Source organism: Corvus hawaiiensis, chromosome 5, assembly GCF_020740725.1.
Source record: "Corvus hawaiiensis isolate bCorHaw1 chromosome 5, bCorHaw1.pri.cur, whole genome shotgun sequence".
In the NCBI taxonomy this organism is placed as follows: Eukaryota; Metazoa; Chordata; class Aves; order Passeriformes; family Corvidae; genus Corvus; species Corvus hawaiiensis.
This window is the reverse complement of record NC_063217.1, coordinates 46410680-46430664: the sequence shown is the minus strand read 5'-3', so window position 1 is coordinate 46430664 and position 19985 is coordinate 46410680. Positions and strand designations below refer to the sequence as shown.

General features: G+C 41.3%; 1 protein-coding gene across 6 annotated transcripts in view; it reads left to right on the top strand.

The window, feature by feature from the left end:
• Window positions 1-19985, top strand: part of SLC20A2 (solute carrier family 20 member 2) — a 56522-nt gene that overhangs the window by 21189 nt on the left and 15348 nt on the right. For all 6 annotated transcript variants that reach the window (XM_048302892.1, XM_048302890.1, XM_048302893.1 and 3 more), the window contains 7 exons: window positions 3366-3916; window positions 8663-8803; window positions 10014-10099; window positions 12116-12212; window positions 14213-14329; window positions 15024-15227; window positions 16658-17246. In XM_048302892.1, coding sequence (XP_048158849.1) covers window positions 3628-3916; window positions 8663-8803; window positions 10014-10099; window positions 12116-12212; window positions 14213-14329; window positions 15024-15227; window positions 16658-17246 — 1523 coding nt within the window. In that variant the 5' untranslated portion in view covers window positions 3366-3627. The remainder of the gene's footprint in view (window positions 1-3365; window positions 3917-8662; window positions 8804-10013; window positions 10100-12115; window positions 12213-14212; window positions 14330-15023; window positions 15228-16657; window positions 17247-19985) is intronic.

Here is a 19985-nt window from a genome sequence, read left to right as displayed (position 1 = left end):
ATGGCAGAACAGGCTGGGCTGGTTCAGGAAGAGTTATCCAAAACCTAAATAGGAAAATGTACTTTTCCACCCAGAGTCTGCTGTGGTAGCATAGCACACCTGACTGCAGAGGTGGTCTCAGTCCCAGAGATGGATGGGAGGCTCTCCCAGCATCCAGCAGGTCAGGTGGAATTGCATTTGGGTTGCATAGAGGCACGTTGATGAAATACGAGAACAGGAGAGACACAGGCTGGTGACTTCCAGGTGTCACACACAGAGCAGATCACCTGCCATTCCCTACTGCATGGTGTTTTTTCCAGTTTCTTTTTCATCCCAGTGGCAACATGAAATACCACAGGCTCTTGGGTTAGATTAGGTGATGAGGGGCATAGCTCAGCGTGTCTGAGCATGCCAGATGTATTTTGGGCTCTAGAAAGAAGCGTGCTACAAGATTTAGTCTGTATTTAGTCACTGGCCTGCTTTGCAGGATATTTTGCATTTCTGAAAACTTTCTCAGCAGAGATGTGCTTTTTCTTTCTTTTCTTTTTTTAAGCATTTAAAATCTCTTACCCTTTTTTAAGGTTGAAAGTAGTAACACCTAGCCATTCAAAGGCAGCCTACATGTTAATTTTTAAACGTGTTTATTCCTCTTTTCCTTTTGATTTACATCTTCTTAAAGGCACAGCTTGGCCACTGCTGTGCTGCTGCTTGTGCCAACACACTGGACATCAAGTTGAGCCTCTTGAGTTTTGGAGGAAGCTCTATTTTGAACCATCACCTTGCATAAAATGACAGGAGGGGTGACTTCTTACTTGAGACATCCTTTCTCCTGAGGCCATATATCCTATTTCACAGGGAGGGAGTTTATGTAGCTGCCTCTCTGAGCCGCTTGCCAAAAGCCCTGCTGACAGTCTTTTGGAGACTCTTTGGCCTTCATGAGGCCGTTTAGGAGCACACATACTCACACTTGAAGTCTTGATTTCTTTGGGACCATCTGGAGGACTTGTCCCCACCCTCTCCCGGGGAAGCTAATAAAGGCAACCTTGTGACTTAGTGGTTTATTTTGGAAACTGCAGGAACTCGCTGTGGCTGGAGGAGCCAGATTTGGCAAACATTGTCCCATGAATTCTGTTGCAGTGGGGGAATGTCACAATCCCCCTGCTCTTTCTTATCCCAGGAATTGGGTCGCCACAATAAATTGGTAGGTTGGTTGATAAGTGGAGAAAAGACAGATCTTTGTTGGGAATAAGGGTGCGCTTTCATCTTGCTGGTCCAAAGAAATGGGTCTCATATAATCACAGAATTGTGGGTGCATGCATGGACCTCAGTCAGCTTTGCTCATTTTCAGGAGAAGAAACTGGGGCAGTGAGGCTAACTTGGCAAAGGTGCTGTGGAAATCCATGCAGGATGAAGAATTTAATCATTAATCTCCAGAATCAAGGAAGGACCCTAGTCCAACATTTCATCTCCTAGCAAAAATCTGATATGCATAATAGAAATTTTTTAGCAAATGCTTTTAGTGGGGTTTTGTATTCATTCACAGGCAAACAAGTGCTAACCATAATTGTTTCTTCTAAATATCATTAGCCTTTTCTGTTTCTGTCAAGTCCTTTTCCACTCAGTGGGCTGAGTGCTCATGAATTATAAAAAGCAACAAGTCTTCAAACAGAAAACATGATTTGGTGCTTCGTTTTCTCATGTTATCTCATAGTATAAAAATCCTTACACAAATGTTTTTAGCCGTTAAGACCTTCTGAAATGTTATTTTAGAGTGTAAGGCATTCAAGGATTGATATCTGCTCCATGTCTGGAAAAGACTGGAGCAACAGTTGTTCAGCCAGTTTGGAGCCTGCAGAAAAAAAGAGGGGCATCTTTTATGCTGAATATGTGTATGTAGAGAAAGTAACAATCTTTGACATCAATTTAAGAGTTTTCTAGGAAACACTTACGGATAGATGTGTTATTTTCCTCTTGGTTGTTCTCAAGGATCCAGCACCTCAGGAATATGCAAAATCTCTTTTAATTTTTAATTTTACTATTATTTCAGGGGTTTCAGAGACTCTTCCTCCTTGCTACCACAGGACCTGTATTGCATTTGAGTCATTGAAAGAAATTAAGCATGATCTTGAAACTGTGCATGTGGGAATGTTGTATGAAATTGAAGTGACTGTGGGGAAAGAGTGAGCAGGAGGGCTCAGAGCTTTAATCTGACATCCTCTGCTCTCAAGAAGTGCTTCTTAAAACAGGTGGAGTTGGCTCATACATGTTTGCTGCTAAATGTTCGTTTAACTCCTTGCCACAGGACACCTTTGTGGTGGCCGGTAACAGAAGATAATTAGCCCTTGGAGGAGGCATGTGGTTTGGGAAAATTTGCTTCTACATTTTGACCATCTTCATATCACTGTGGGCCTTATCACTCTGTTTAACAGTGTTTTGGATGATGAAGGTTTTATTTTTTAAACTCCCTTTCTACTCCCTTTCTCTCTGTCCATTTTTTGCTTTGAAAGAGCTTACTCTTTTATCGGACTAAGAAAGATGTAATTCAAAAGGCAGTCATAAAACTTAAACTGTCAAAATAAATACTCAAAGATATCTGTGACAATAGTTTGAATACAATAACTGTTAGTAATTGGTAACTATAGGAAAAAACAGAGAGTTCAATGTTTTCATTGCACCTTTTTCATAAGCTTCTCTAAATCAGTAGGGATACATGGAAATATTTTAATTATTGTGCTGTTTCAGTGACTGAAAAGCTGCAAAGAAATTGTATTCTTACTGCATGGGATGTGATAACAGCAAAAGATGAATATTAATGTTCTTCAGAGTATTTTCAGTGGTGTTTTCTAGACGGACATATATAAAAAATGATTTTTCAAAAGAGCATATCCATGGCTGCAGCTGATAAAATGTTGAGAGCTCTGCTGAGATCAGTGGAGCTAGGTGTTATTTATCAGCTGGGCATCAGGCTGTATGGTATGGTCCATGTACTCTCTATGTTTTATATTCACTAGGTGCAAAAAGCCAAGAGGAATCCTCCTGCTAGAAGGAGGGCTTATTGCTCTGCTTGGTAAATTCAGCACAAACAAAACTCCCAAACTTTCTACATTCTTCTAAATTGCCTAAAATATTTTCTTGGTCAGTGATATTGCAAGAAACATATTGCTTTGGAGGTGACCTAATTTGAATCTTTTCTGAATTGCTTTATGATTAGAGCAGTCACATGCTGAGGTAGGACCCCATTAGTAGGTTTAAATCATCTGTTTACTTCTGAAAACACGCATTGTTATGAGCTCTGCTGAGTATTCCCCCCCTTTTATTTTTTTAATTTTCTTTTTCTTTTTTCTTTTTTTGTTTTGTTTTGTTTTGTTTTGTTTTCTCTGTTGCAGGACAGAACATCGCAGTCGTACCGGTTTGGAAGCAAAATATGGAATGTGTTTCACTGCTGACCGAAGGCAGCCAAATGAACAGTATTTATAGTAGTTTGAAAATCAGCAGTTAGCAGTTTCTTCACATTCTAACACTACCCAGCACTTTCCAGAGAGAACTCATTGTTTACAAGAAATCTGCTTTCCAAATCCGTTGCGGTGCCCTCCAGCCTTGACTATTAACTATTTGCAAAGGGGAAGCTAATCTACGGTTTGGGGAAAGATGGCAATGGATGAGTACCTGTGGATGGTCATTGTGGGTTTTATCATAGCTTTTATTTTAGCTTTTTCCGTTGGTGCAAATGATGTTGCAAATTCTTTCGGAACGGCTGTGGGCTCTGGTGTTGTTACTTTACGCCAGGCTTGCATTTTGGCTTCAGTTTTTGAAACCACTGGCTCAGTATTACTGGGAGCAAAAGTGGGAGAAACAATTCGGAAAGGTATCATTGATGTTAACCTGTACAACAGCACTGTTTCACTGCTGATGGCAGGAGAAGTGAGTGCAATGGTTGGTAAGTAACAATTTCCTATTCCAAGTAACGTTCGTTGTGTGTCTGTCACCCTGCTCATTGTGAACATTGTTAATTAAGTCTTCCCATCTTCTGGACCTGCACATCTTGTTTTTGTGTGAATGCAGGGGCCTGTATTCCTTTTTAAGTCTCCTATGTTTTTTTAAAATGCTTCTAATAATTTACATTTTTCAATGGTTCAGCCATTTAACTAATAGATGAAAAGAAATGTTTAACACAATGGATCCTGTATATGTATAAGATACTGAAAGAAATTATTTTGGAGATTTTTGTGATGGTAAATGGCAAATATAAAAGCATAGCATTTGTGTCTGTACAGAAGATCCTACAGAATCAGCAGTTTGCAATGAGTATGTATGAGAAGGAATCCTTTTTAAAAAAGTTACAGAAAATCCAAAAACATTTGTGTAAACTGGTTGCCTACACTTCACCCTTGCCCACGGCAGAACTAAGGGAGCAGTAAAGATAATCACGCATTTAAGGTCTTTTTAATTTTTCTGACCAAAACGACAGCAGGTCAGCGTACCTTAGTCTGCCCCTGTGCTTGTGTTTGTAGTTAACTAAATCTCTGTTCAGAACAAAAGCATATTCTGAGGTAAGTAACATTAAGCCACGGTATTTACTCTTTGTTTATATGCAAGAGGCTTTATGAGCTTTTAGAGAGCTCCCTCAAGGAGCAAACCTGCTTTTAAAGGGCAGGAGGCAGCAGGGAGGAAACCCTTTATCTGTAGGAGAGGCAGCCCCGGCAAGGGGCCAGCCCTCCCACCTCAGTCTGGCAGGTTGGTGATATCCCGTGACAGGCTGGCGTGATTTATACAAGCACTGCAGCATCCTCTGCTTCAAAGGGGTGTTCCACGTGAAGGTTTTCTTCCTTAAACCTACTTAAACCTGACCTAAATGTTATTTCCACCTATCCCTTCTAACCTCCTCACACTTTTTTTTTTTATGCAAGACCTGCACATGAGGTAGGCGAGTCTGTGCAGAGATCTACTACATGTGGTTATTTTCCTGTTTTCCTTTGGGAAAGGGGAAATTTTAGCTTTCTTTTTTAAATTATTTTTTTTATAATTTTTTAATGGATCAAAATGGACATTGAGTGACAGTTTCTGGAGTTGTCAGAGGTGGCTTTGTGTGCCTGAGAGTGTGGAGGTAGTTGCCTTGCTTCTTTGGCTGCTCCTGAGCCTCCTGAAGGTTGGCCACCTTTCCTTGCCCAAGGGGAAGAGGAGTTGGTTAGCAAGAAATCACTGCTGGGACCGCAGCCACTTCCACAGATGGTCCCACCTTAAACCACCTCAAGTGCTCTTGGCCCCCTCCCCCCCCATCAGTCTTTCCTGATACCTTGCAATGTCAGCTGCAGGTTTCTGGTCTTTCCCTCAAGGTGTACAGTGACTTTTTAGCACCATTCCACTTGCATCTTTTATCCTTGTGCTTGCTGAGATAGCTCTGTCTTTTCCCGTGGGCATGAGCTGCGAGCAGTTCACACCGTCTGAAATGTTAAGTGACCTGTGTATTCTTGATACCATGATTCCCATTGAAGGAAGGGTCCGCTTTCTTTTCTGTATCTATTTCTGTTATCCTGATCCTGGCAGGGCAAAGTTTTAAGTCTCAGATACCTCCTGCAGAGGCAACTGGCCAGAAGCTCAAAGAAAACAACTTATTTGCATGCTTATTTACATAAGCCTGTGTGAACTTCATGACCAGTTGCATTCCCTTCCTCCAGTAGGGGCATTTAGAAGAAATTCCAGATTTTAAGTCTCAGAATTAATCACAAGTTACAAAATGCAGATTTCAAATTTTTTTCCCTCAAATCCATCTCCAGCTTTTCTCAAGATGTATGATATTTTTTCTGTGTTTTCTTTGAGTTTTCCTGGGTGTTTGCTTTTCCTCTTTCTGTTCTTGCTCTGCATTTTCCCCCGCCCTGTTCTCTCATGCCTCACGATCATGTTTTTGCAAATGGATTTAGCTTCTGAATTTCAATGAGGCTTAAATGAGTCAACAGTCTGGGAGAGACCAAAAGTCACTGTATCCTCTTTCCAGATGTTGATGGAAGATCCTTTGATGTTTGCAGCAAACAGCAGATATAATTTTCAGGTTGACCTCCTCTCCTAAGAGAAAAGGAAGCCGGAAGTAATGGGATTGAAATTTTAAAATGTAGCATTTTGTAGTAATTTGTAGCAAAATAAAATGTTGTCTATTAGGCAGATGAGAAGTTAGGAACTACTGCCCTTGGGGGTAGATTGTAATACTTGCCCAGCATTAACCAATTGTCAGGTTATTGTCAGGACTTGCTCGTGTGTTGTTCTAGAGGTTCTGGTGCAAGCTGAAGTCAGCAGCTGACATGAGTGAGGAGATGCCACCAACAGAGAGGACATCCCAGCCAGGATTAGCAGAGCCAAGTACTAATCTAGTCCTGCAGGTGACGTGGTGTTTGATGGGGGCTCACGGCTGGCACAGAGCACCGGAGCCTCAGGGCAATGGATGCAGTGCCCTCAGCAGCAGGGGAGCATGAAACGCACCCTGGCCAAAAGCTGGTGCAGGCAACTCCTGGTCAGGGCAGTCTGCAGCCAGCCCTCTGTCTTTAGGGGATATTAGCTGAGAGGAAAAGGTGTGGGCCACGGTGTCAGCAGGCATGAAGAGTCTGAATTTGGGACTCTGTGACCGGCCTAGTGAGCCTCCTGCTTCCTTGGGTAGTTTTGCAAAGGTAAAAATTTAGAAAACATAGACTTATAAAATTTAAAACATAGATTTTATGTTAAAGAGGATTTAAATCTTTGATGTAGGTAGTTAAAGCACTGGAAGTCCTAGAGAAATGTCTTTCTCTGGTGTCCTTTGTATTTTCTTCTGTTCCTTAAACTTCTTTACATTATGCATTGTCCTTATCAGACCACCCATTGGTCCTCCACCACCTTTTTCTTTCTCTCCTGTTTGTTTTCAATTGAGCAGCCTGGTCTAGTGGAACATGGCACAGAGTTTGGAATAAGATGATGTTTTAAGGTCCCTTCCAACACAAACCATTCTGTGATTCTATGAAGCTAAATAAACAAGAAATAGTTCCATACTCCCTCTATTTCCCCCGACAAAAAACCCCAGTCCTCACAAGACATTTGCAGTGCAGCTGTGGCTTGGTTGCATTTTCCCTGGTTTTTATACTGAGTATTTTGTAATTACGTATCTATGGTTGGCTTATCTTTTTATTTGGCTTCTTTCAGATGTAACCATCTGATTTCTCCTTCTCCTCACTTCCACTTGCTGGCCTCTAAGTTCATGTCAAAGGTTTCAAAGTGTTTTTATTTTTATTTTAGTCCAGCAGAAAAGAAGCCAGAAAATTAAAGAGCAGGTGTTCCTTGATTGATCTAGAATTTCCACTAGCAAGAGAAGTAACAGTTGTTTTGGGATAGTACACGAGGAGAGATCAGTTTTACAAACTGGTTGACTGCCAGATATAGCCACATATGATACCAGCACATCACCGTTTGCAGATGGCTCTGTTTCAAGACCTTCAAACCATCTTCTCATGTTGGAATTGAGGATGGAGGTTAAAACTTTGAGTAATCTGCCAGCGTATGTTCAGTGACCTTGCTTTATCACCCATATCTGCTGCAGATCTGTTAAGAGAGTTAGCACAGGCCAGAAGATTCAGGATCTCTCATGGCAGTCTGATTGCTGCCATTGGTGACTCTTAATACATGAAAATTTAGTCTTAAGGCCATGAAGGATTATGATGAAGAAGAGATCTTTGCAAGAATTCTCTAATATTAGGTGGGGTCCACAGGAAGCTTATGTTACACTCAAAAGTATTTTGGTGTCCTGAGGTTAGTGCCACTGCAAGAGGAGCAGGGAACGCGTGCCTTTGCAAAGTGAAAATGAGTTGGCGCATGGAGGCATGTGCTTGAGAGCTTGGTGGCCAACTGTGTCTGATCTAACTTCTGAAAGTGGTGCTTGGGGTACTTTTTTTTCCCTGCACTCTTAGCCAGTATCCTTCCTGGATGTCTTGTTGGGACACCAGATTTTTTTGCATTTACTTTATTACATTACATACATACATTAACCACCATCTCTTAGTTTGTTAGGAGAACTTCCTAACATATTTCCTTCTGCCAGGGGTGTCTTTAGCTTCTCCATGACTAAGATCACCCTTTTCTGCAGTCTTAAATTTCTCCAGTACAATGAGCTGCAAATGACAGCAGTGAGAGAGGCCTTATTCCCTCCTCAGTCCATTTTTTCTATAGCGGACTGAATGGCTGTGAATGACTGAGATGAGGCATAAAATCTCTCTGCCCCACAATTTGAACCTTCCTCTGGTAGTATCCAAGTTTAGGAGCATGGGTAGTTCGCTAGTGAAATGGTGAATACCTCCTCATACTGATCACTTGGAGGCTTCCAGGGTCAGCTATCAAGAATGAGGTTTTCTAAGCTTGATGTACACTGGGAGCAGTTTGTGTACTTAATCAGACAGGCTGTAAATACTGAAAGCAGAACTGTTGTGAATTGTAGGGAGATGTTAGTCATAAACAGTCATAAGTAAGACGTAGCATTCAAGGCTGCTATTAAACTGTCTTAGTATCTGCTTTTAGAGACAGAACAGGAACAAAACTCTCTTTAGAAGATCTCTCTTATGCATGTGGAGTGTAGGCAGCACTTGTAAAAGAATGTGGGCACGTGGCAAAGAATTTTCTGTATTACATTATTGTTGTTGTTGTTTATAGCATATGGTTCATTTGTTTCTAGGTTCTGCTGTTTGGCAGCTAATTGCATCGTTCTTGAAACTCCCAATATCAGGGACCCATTGCATTGTAGGTGCTACGATTGGATTTTCTCTGGTGGCAATTGGCACGCAGGGTGTCCAGTGGATGCAGCTTGTCAAGATTGGTAAGTGCTGTCTCCTTTTATGTGTGAGGGTATGTGAAGTAGCGTGTGCTGCCTGCAAAAAACATTCCCAGAAATCTGCTTTGTGCTGATAGCACTCCCTCATTAATTTATTTTCCACCCCAGTCGTGTCATTCAGAAAATGCACTGGTGCCATGTTCATTAAGGGCTGCAGGGTGTCTCCAGTGGAGAAAGGGGTAAGGCAAAAGTTTTACTTCCCCAGTGGTAAGCTGGGGGCACGTTGTCCCTCAAGAGACATGCCTCAAGGTGACATTCCTCCTCTTCTAATTCTTTTTGTGGCGGCTCATACTACCCTTTTCTTGCTCTCAACAATGTGAATGCTGTCATGTGAATGCCCACAGTCATGTTTCTCCACCCACCACCTTCAGGGCATACAGCACATTTAACTCACAGCCTCCCGTTGCCAAGATCAGTACATCCAAGCAGGGATGTGATGGAGTGTTTTGTTATTGTTTTGGAAGCCTTTGGAACTTGAGGGGCAGCCTAAAGTCTCTATTAAAAGGATTTTATGCTGAAGCAATGGTAATATATTTGAATTTTAGCAATACATGTGTTTTTTTTAATTCTGTCAATAGTAAAAGAGAGTTTTCAGTGACAGCCGAATCAATGTTAACCATGCTGCAAACAATAAATCACTCTGGATGAGATTTCCAGAGTGCTGCCCTAATCCGGTTTTATTGAAATCAGTGGGAGCTTTGCCACCTACTTCAGTTAAATCAGTCCTGGACACTTGCAGTGCTGGCCTGCAAAAAATGTACACACATTATACATTACAGTTGATGCTTCTCTGGCACTTTGGAACTTGAGACTGTTACCCTGGGAGCAGTAACATCCTGCTAGATGCAGTTGCTTTCCACTTGCTTGCAACATTTGTGGTCATGGTGATTAGGAAATTACAGTGCTTTCTTGGTCTATTCTGATTCAAACTACGAGAAATTTTTCTGATGAATTTGATTGCTAAACTTGCAAAATTAGCAGGAAATGCTTTGGCTGATGTTTCTAATGGTGTCTAGCACTACTTTGACTTTAATGAGTGTCGGTGGACACTGAGTTGCACCAGTTGGAAGTAAACATGCAGAACACTTATTCCAGTTGTACAAGAACTGTTTTAAATTTGTTGCTCATTAACAATGTACTTAACTATTATGCAAGAATACTGTTTATTTCAAGTTTCATTCTTTCTTCAACACAGTTGCCTCTTGGTTCATTTCCCCACTGTTATCTGGCTTGATGTCTGGAATCCTCTTTGTGCTGATCAGATTCTTCATTTTAAACAAGGTAAAGAAATCTCACTATTAAAATGAGTGCTTAGTATGAGGGTTGTGTTTTAGCCTCCCATTTGAGTGCTGGCATTTCCAGAGCTGAAAGTTTGTGACTTCTTTTTGGACAGGAGACCTGTCATTTTTTTAATAGCCTTTTGAGTTCTACTTGCTCTTAGCAGTTTTGAAAGCTCACAGTAATCTAGTATTTGAGGCTTAGAAGGTGCTATGTGATAATTATTATTGTATATTCTGTTTGGTCAGAGGATGGTACATTGAGGCTGCTTCTATGTTAGTACAAGTTTGCTGGCATTGACTTAGCCTCACAATAGCTGTTCTGATTGTAATTTAAACAGAACAGTCCTCCCTTGAAGATACTCTAATCGGTATTTTAAAGTTGTGAAGTTTTAAGCCTTGGTTTTCTAGCACATCAGGCATTAGAAGATGGGCATCTGCCTATTTTGTAGATTCTCAAGAAACCTGAATCAGTGGGTTTTAGTGACCTGAGGTAACATCAGTCCACATATCTCCAGTGCAAAAGATGACTTGCCTGCCACCCAGCATGAACTGGAAACTTCAACGCTTTTATCTGCCTTTTCCATCTCTCTCACACGATTCAGCTTGCTAAAATGGGGAAGTGCAGTGCATGACAGTGACCTAAAATAAGGGACACTATATTAGCAGTTATACAGGGAACCTAAATAGATGAGGGATTAATTCTTCTGCTATAAATAGCACCACCTGTAACCTCAGCTTCATCGTTCTTTATTTCTGCTCTAAATAAATGTCAGTGATAAAAACAGACGATAGATTTGATGAGATTCAGCTTTGCATAAAAAATAATTCAAGTTGCATAAAAGATGAGGAAAGGTTCCACTATTGTATTCAAAGCCTAGCAACTCAAGAAATAAGTCATCAAAATCATGTGAACTCTGGTATTAAAGCCACATATTTAAGCATTCAAGAGGCAGAAAAAGTTCAAGTTAAGGAAATTGCCTCTCAACTGCTGTCTGTGCCATTCACTAAGTAGTAAGATCTGCAGAGCTTCTGGCATAAGCAGGTAGTGACTTGTGTGCATGCATAAAAAAGAGCAGCTTTCTAGCTTGTGAGTCTGTGGCCTGTTATAGGGCTCCATGCCCTTGTTGAGGGTGGCTGTGAATAGCAGCTGGCCCTGCAAATACAGCCCATCTGCATCACACTTTGGGACCGGGGCATAGCACAGGGCAGCCACAGCCTTTTCTCAGTTCCCTTTTATAGCTCATGGCAGCAAGAAATAAAACCAAATTAGCCAGCCCTCAGCTTTGCCAGGCTCTTTGCAAACTCGTGGAGCCCCTCAAAAGGCCAAAGCAGTGCCTCACAAAGGCTTTGTCCATGGCTCACACGGTGCGTTTCCGCTGCGCCGTCAGCTGAGTCTTTCCTTGTGAGTGCCGAGAGCATGGGAGCACAGTGGGCAGCAGACACGGTGCCATGCTAAACATTGTCTGCTCACTTTATGTCTGTTACCTGTTTAATACAGCCAGACACTTGGGATTTCAGGGATTTCTGTTAGCTGGTAGGAAGTGCCAGTCTGTCTCGGTCGAAATGGAGAGCTTAGGAATATGGTTTTGAGATGGATGCATTGCACTGCTGCTTGTAGCACTGGTCCAAAACATCAATGCCCACTCCTGCTTGGCATCCTTCAGTTGTGCTAAGTGAAAGGGACTCCTCATCTTGGACACAAAATAAATAAGAACACACTTGCAGAAAGAAACCTGCTCCCAGGTCACTCAGCATGGCTGCAGCTGACCGGAAAGTAAAATGTGTCCCTGGTTCCCATTAACAGTGTCAAGGTTCTCCAGAATGCTGGTACTTGCCAGGACCAGCATTGTGGATTTGGGTGTAACCAGGCAGGTTGCCATCCTTTCCTTGACATCCAAAAGCTTCACCTGCCTGGCACTGACTTGGGTGCATGTGTTTTCCACATGGAGGTTCATGCTGGCATTAATCTGGTGCAAAATGCAGCTAACATTTCCTTTTTTTCATGGTTTCTGTGCAGGAAGACCCTGTGCCCAATGGTCTCCGCGCACTCCCAGTGTTTTATGCTGCTACCATAGCTATTAACGTGTTTTCCATCATGTACACTGGGGCACCAGGTGAGTGAGCTGGGGGAGGCACAGGAGGGAGGGGTCCCAAAATGTATAAGGATGCTCTGCCAGCATCATCCAGACACCACAGGGTTATCTCCTGCCTTAGGAGTTAACGAGGGCAAGAGTAAATCGTTCACCTCCCCACATGCTTCTATTTGTATGTGTGTTTTTGTGACATGCTCCTGATCACTCTGGTTAGTGGGGAAGAGCATAGCTACAAAAGAAATCCCTCTTTAGAGGAATGGAAATTACTGAGATGAGGCTTTGGCTTCATAAATCTGAGCACATGTTGAGCTCTCGAAGGTATTCTAGGTTTGTGCATCAAGGAGTGAAGGTTCAGAGCAGGGTTGGGGAGCAGGTGCTGTTTGCACTCAGTGTAATGCTGTCACTCCACTGACATCAGCAGAGTCACTGTTCTGGCAGGGCTGGCTCCAAGACTGTTATTTAAATTTGTTTCTTTATTTCACTTTAGTGATAAGAAACCCCAAGCCTGTTTCTTCATTGAATGCATCTTCTTTCCTTAGTGTTTTGATTGCAACTCAGTAGAAGGAAATGAAGTTGAAAGACTTTATTTATATTTTTGTATATTTGTATATTTTATGTGCTTTTACACATGTTTGTGTTTATTCATATGTGTATTTATATTTTAATTTTTATATTATTTGAATTTATATATTCTTGTATTTATATTTGTATATTTATATTCTCACATTTTATGTTTATGTATTTGCATTTATATTTTTGTAGTTTACTGAAGTGGTGTGCATTTAAACACACACTTGTAGCAAAAGGGTTCAGAACAAAGATGTTCAGTGATCTCAACTACTTTGTTGAAGACTCTGGTCATTCAATGTTGTCTTTAGGTTAGACTATTGTCCAAGAGTGATGAATGAACAGGCAATCAAAGATAGGCTCCTGAACATGAATTAAGAAAGCAGGCTTAGAAAGCGACCTTTTTTTTTGCATGGAAATATTCCTCTAAAATACAACACACTAGCTGTACTAGATAAATGCAGTTGGTAGACCCTACTCCATAGCATAGCATTACTGGAATGAATAAAAAACTTGAGGCATTCCCAATTTGAAGGTAACATAACTATTCCTCTTAAGTCTAATTGGCTGTGTATCCAAGATATTTCACAGTAAATCATCTGTATAACTCACATTTCCTCATTAGTTGTACTGCAGAAGTAGGTCAGGCACACACAGTGAGTCATTAAGCAAAATAAATGAAATAAGAATCTTAATGTCCCTTCTGTTTCAGCTTAGCAGTCTCTAAAGTGTGTGAATAAAAAGGTGGGACTCCATTTTTGGTACTGGGAAAATACATATTTACTTTCCAAGGCCTCTGTTCTGGCGACATTTTACTCACAAGGATGAATTAATCATGTGGGTTTCAAGATAGGCAGTGTATATATGGGTTTGAAAGATCGGAGTCCACGCTTTTTCTTCATCAAGAGTCGGACTGTTTCATTGAACAAGTGCAAGGATGTCTGCTGGGGGAGTCATTACAGAAACACGAGTTGTTGACGTTGCTGTGCGTTGCAGGACGAAGCCTCAGCTTCGGAGTGCTGCATTAAGCTAATATCGTAAGCATGTAAGGGCTTAGAGTAAGCTAAGCATCAGACTTTATGGACCAGAGCAAAGGTCAGGTAAACACTTACCCTAATGGGCAGCGTGGTTCAACATGCATTCATGTATGAAAGCACTGCAAGCTTGTTTTAGCAGTCCTGATGTGGGCGTTTTACCCTTGGCTCTTTTGGAAATAAGGTCACAGTGAGGTAACAGGAAACTGGAAGACTAAACCTGCAAATGTTTCCATGTCAACTATACCTTTAAAAGCTGCAGTAACTGGTAATATGTTAAAAGTCATCAGCTCCTTCATGTTGGTTTTGAATATATTGTGAACACTGGCTTTTCTGCAACAGACTGCTCTTCCACTGCTTGGAATAATTAAGTCATGTTAATTTATGGCTAGCTTGGGTTTTATTTCTTTGTCTTTACAGTACTGGGACTGATACTGCCAATGTGGGCCATTGCTCTAATATCGGTTGGCGTGTCCTTAGTATTTGCTGTCTTAGTCTGGATTTTTGTGTGTCCCTGGATGAAGAGAAAAATAGAAAGTAAGTAGTTATTTGATGATATGTGAGTGATAAAAAATCATGGAAAATTACATTTCAGAGGTGGAAGTGCCTTGAAAGGTCACCTAGTCCAGTCCCCACCCCTAGGCAGGATGTGCCTAAACTATTCCTCATGTAGTTGTGTAATTTTCTCTAAAAATCTGCAGTGGTAGAAATTCAAGACCTTGTTAGGCAAGCCACTGCAGTGCTCACTTTTGGAGTCTAGCAGAAACAGGAAAATAAAACCTGGAATATAATCTGGTTTATATTTTATTAAGAAAAAGTTAAAGAGAAAATGCCTGTCAGAATGATCATCTTTAAGTGACCGTTTTAACTTTACAGAAAGTTGGGCTGATCACAGCTTTTAGCTTTACAGTCTGTTGCTTGTTTGCTTTGCTACTCTCAACAAATGCATTGTTTAAAATGCAGAGAAGCGTTTCAGGTTTCATTAATAGATGAACAGCTCAGTGTTTTACTTCAGTTACCTACTTGGGTGAATTTTATAGGGAGAACCAAAGATGTGGAATTTTCATACATTAGCTTAGTAAAGATAAGTGTTAGAAGTAAATAGTGTGTGTATGAAATGAATCTTGGTTATTGTAGCCATGTTAAACTATGCTGTTGATGCAAACAGTGGAAACTTAAGTAGCAAGTGCTATAGGTTGGGTTTAACATTACAGTACTGTTATTTCCTTAGGCCGGTTAAAGAAAGATGCTGCACTGTCAAGGATATCAGATGAAAGTCTTGATAAAATTCAAGACGAAGAAACACCAGTCTTTAAAGAGCTTCCTGGTGCCAAAGCATCTGATGAAAGCACGATTCCCCTTACTGGCTCAGTAACAGAAGCTGCTGGGGCATCAGATACTATTGCAAATGGAAACCATCCACGTGTACCATATGGTAAGGAACTAAGACAACTTAGACGGTTTTTCTGCCTGTTTCAATGAGGTTTCTTAACTGCAAGTAGGTCTCTGCTGTAAATAGTAAATTAGGGTTTGGAATTTCCATCTCTAATCCTTTTTCAGTGCTTGTTTGAAAAGATGCTCATTTACAAGTGACATTTTCTGGAGAGGACGTAAAATCAATTACATTTTGTTTGGCTGTATTTCAGTTTTAGAAACAGCTGAAAAAAAATTGCTTGCCTTTTTGTGTTGCTTTACTTTGTATTTTTTCTTAATGGTGTTTCCATCCTTTCAAGCAGTGGAAAAATACAGAGCACACAGATTGCTGATGTATGAAGGTTAAATTCAACATAAAGACGATTAGCATACTACAGCAGGAGATGAAAAGATTTGAACTTTAGTTGACAAATGTACGACCATTTGGAGCGTGTCCACTAGAAAAATCTCACACATTGTTTTCTGAACATATATTTGTAAGAAGTAGACTTGTGTGCATAAAACTCTTCCTGTTCTGCCACGTGGTAGGATCACCCCCTCCACTTAGCGGCCTGCTGACTTTGATATCACTTTGCTAACATCTACAAAGTCCTGTAATTTGGTTAATAAATGCCTAATATATTCAACTGATTCTTACAAAATCAAATAAGTCATGACGTGGAGCCCTTAGAGTGTGTGCTTCCAGTTTAAAAATAGCTAAACCCAATTCCGAATGTTGAACAGTGAAAGTCCGGGAAGTCAGGAAATGAAAAAGTTCAGAAATATTACTTGTGGTACATTTTGATATGTGTCCTACAGTGTATGCTGACATTAAATGTATACAGTGGGAATAATCATCATCATGTTCATACAACTAGTGTATAGAAAATGTTGCAATAGCTAAGGAAATACTTCTGCAGAACATGAACTTTTTTGCTTTGTTTTTTTTTAATGATTTTTAAAGGCTGTGTAAATGTCTCCTAAACAAATGAGTATGAATGAAATGTCTCTTAAACATATAAGTCCCAGTATGAAATTGCAGTAAACCACATTTCAGAAATCCTAATTATTCCTATTCAATGTAGTAAAAACCTCAGAAAAAGTAGAGCTTGCTTTACAAGAAAGGAATTTTATGGAAATTTATTTTTTCAAAAAACCTGAGGATTTAACCATAAAGTATCACATTTGAATAGCTGATCCCAAGTGACTTGCTGCAGGTCATAGAGCATGTCTGGGGAGACTCAACACTGGAACAAAGCTCTTTTTGCACAGAAGATGAGAGACTTTATTTTGCAGTGAATTGAATCTCCGCTTATTCACTGCATGTAGTGCAAATTGATCTTCTTTGTCCTGTATTCTCAGATGGTGGCCACATTATTGTCTTGTGTTGGAGGAAGGGGCCTTTTGTATTGCATTTCATGTAAATAAAATCTCTAAATCTCTGCTTTCTAGGAAGGGCATTTTCAGTGACACACACCTCAGTGAAATCACCTGTTTCCAATGGCACCTTCAACTTCGATGGCCACGTGAGGAGCGATGGCCACGTGTATCACACTGTGCACAAGGACTCAGGTTTATACAAAGACTTGCTCCACAAAATCCACCTGGACAGGGCCAACGATGAGAGGCCCACCGCAGAAAACAACTACAAACTGCTACGGCGCAACAACAGCTACACTTGCTACACTGCTGCTATTTGTGGCATGCCCGTGCATTCCTCCTTTAAGGCAGCGGATACTTCTACTCCAGAAGACAGTGAGAAGTTAGTGGGAGACACCGTTTCCTACTCCAAGAAGCGAGTCCGCTACGACAGCTACTCCAGCTATTGCAACGCAGTGGCTGAGGCAGAGATTGAGGCGGAGGAAGGTGGGGTGGAAATGAAGTTGGCCTCTGAACTCGCAGATCCCAACCGGCCCCCCGTTGAGCCTGTGGAAGAGGATAAGGAAGAGAAAGACACCTCTCAGGTCCATCTACTTTTCCACTTCCTCCAGATCTTAACAGCCTGCTTTGGATCCTTTGCCCATGGAGGCAATGATGTCAGGTAAGAAGATGAGATCTCACAAACCAGCAGTTTTACAGTTTAAGTACATGGAGCCAGGTTTGCCAGCTTGGCTGTTTGGAAAGCACGTTCATTTCTGCAGGTAAATGATCATCAGTGTTTTACAAAGCATGTGGCATCAATATCCCTGGTGCTTTCCAGGAGTTGCACAGCTCAGTCTATGGTTTCTTTTCTTCTCAGGGGTAAAATCTTCTTTATTCACTGCTAAATAATTGTTAAGTAATTAGTTTAATGTAGGTTTAATTTTTAATTTAGGCAATCTTGGAGGCATTGAGACTCCCCCCAACATTCAAAACACTGTAAAAGCAAACAGGACTGTCCCAGCCCTGCAGAATTTGCAGCCTATTTTAACTGCAAAATCAGAAGCCTTCAAAAGATGAGAGGTTTTAGACTATTTTTTGTCATTAGATGAATTTCATCTCTTGTCACACAGCACCTCACCGTCTCGGTGGCATGTGGCTGAAGAGCAATGTGGGTGGGTTTGCTGTGTCTCTGGGAACACTGTGTATTTTTTCTTTAGGATTTGACTGGACTGCCTCTTCCCTAGACCTGGAGTGATCCATTTGGTATTTAATGGACACTTTTTCCAGTATTGTGGTAAGGTCCCCTGAGAAATTCTCTCAAGTGGCTTGTTGAAGCAGCTGTCCTTATTTGGGTTGTGGCTGGGGCTGTACTGAGTCCCCTTCCTGCCGGACCCTTGCTGTGTTAGCCATGCCCCGAGGGCATCGGTTTCAGTGTTTTCAGCAGGACTTTACAGCATGCATAATTTTCATTGCCCTCCTTAGGCTTCTGGGCAAACTCTGGCCCACTCTTCAAGGAGAACACTTATTGCTCCTCGCTCTTGTCAGCCACGCAATTTAACTCATAACTTATCATGAAAACACTTAAAAACATGGTTCTTCATTCCCCATCCATCCAGCATCCTGGGAATTCAGAACAGGGCTTTCTGAAGAGCCTTTTGTACTTCCTTAGTATCCGCAGGGATCTGGCTCTGGGAAGGAGTCCAGAGTCCCCTCATCCTCTGGATCAGAGGGCAACGGTGCAGCTTTCTTTCCTCTCAGATGGTCTCTGTTGTTAAAGACCTCTGCTCTGAGCACACTGGCCAAGAGCAAAGACCCATGGGGGTCCAATGTCCAAGCTCTGCAACTGGCCAGCAGCGAGTGCTGAAGGGAACATAGAGATCAGAACAAAGACTGCTGATATTTCTTGTAATGTACCCTGGGAAATACCATTGCAGAAAGTTCACAGCCTACCTCAGTAGGTGCCCCAGGTCCTTTATTCCCTGCAGGTGATGCTTATACATAGTCCTCAAGGACTCATGTGTTTATACAAGCATCACTTGCATGTTATGTAGGAGGAAGGGGTAGTCACTTTTGTTAGAAGTTGTCTGTATGGATGCATTTAGTTCAGAAATCAGATTTGGTGTCAACAGAAGCTGGCCAGGATGAAATACGAAGTTTAGACTCTGTGCTGTATGTGCTGTTGCATCTTACAGCCTAATTCCCTTAGAATTTTACATTTGGACTGGCTTGTTACAGTGACAATTTCCTTTCCTGAAAATTCATGTGTTTTCAGTGTTTTTCAGATCCCTACTTCCATTGGTGATCCTATCAAATTTGCCAGGAAGTGTGTTTTTATTAAATGCTGTTTATTCCAAAATCTCTTCTTAAGCTGAATTTATATAATTGCAAAACTAGAGAACACGTCAGCTTCATTTTGTCAAGGCTGGTAGAAAAGCAGGAAGATGGTCATGTGTGAGGGATTGGATAGGAACCCATCCTTGCAATTGTACTGAGTTCCAGCTAAACAATAAAATTAAAGACGCCTTCGTATGCCTAAAAGATTTGGTAGATAAAATTCTCTGGGAATGCAGATATTTATCCTGAGGATCATATAGCAGAGGTGTTTAGCCAGTCTTCATCTAGTGGAGCAAAAGATGTTTTGGCTCCGCCACATGTTGCATGAAGATCTGCAGAGCTCTAAAGGCAGGGCGTTGTTCAAAAAATTATGCAGTAGAACCTAGTGAGTAGCACAGCTTTTTGTTCACATTTCTGTAAGAAAGTAAGCCCTGGCAGTCCATCTTCCACTGATGCCTGCTATCTTTTCATCTCCCTCCTTCATACACTTTCCTTCTGCTCATTTTAGGTGCTGCTGTCAAGCTGTTTCTCTAATTTTTTTCCTCAGCCTTGAATCCTGTCGTTAAAATCCTGCTTTCCCCTGCATTTGGTTTTAAGCTCCTCACTCATATATTTAGGATAGCACCTGCATTGTCCACATCTTTTGCTTTGGACTTTACGCCAACATTTTCTTTCCCTATCCTGGAACTTACTTTTGTGCCATGCTTTCTATTTATTTTCCATCAGGCTGTTTGTTGGTATTTCTTGAAGGGAAGGGGGCAGATAAGAGGAGCAAAGAGACAAAAATAAAAAGCCAGTATGAAACTTAAAAGCTGCAGGTGATTGCAAAGTAATGACTGATCTGTTTTAGAGCATATTTAAGCACGGGGCATGCAGTACAGACTTAACTGTGATGCAGCTCAGAAAAACTTCATGGATCAGAAGTGCCCCATATGGTTTGGACGGCACTTTAACGGACAAAAGATCATATGGAGATCTCTCTTGTTTCACTGTCCAGGATTTACCCATGGACCCGGAAGAGTTAAATCAGTATTTTGCCCTTGACTGCAGAACTAGTTCATAACTAACTCAGGGGGTAGTTAGA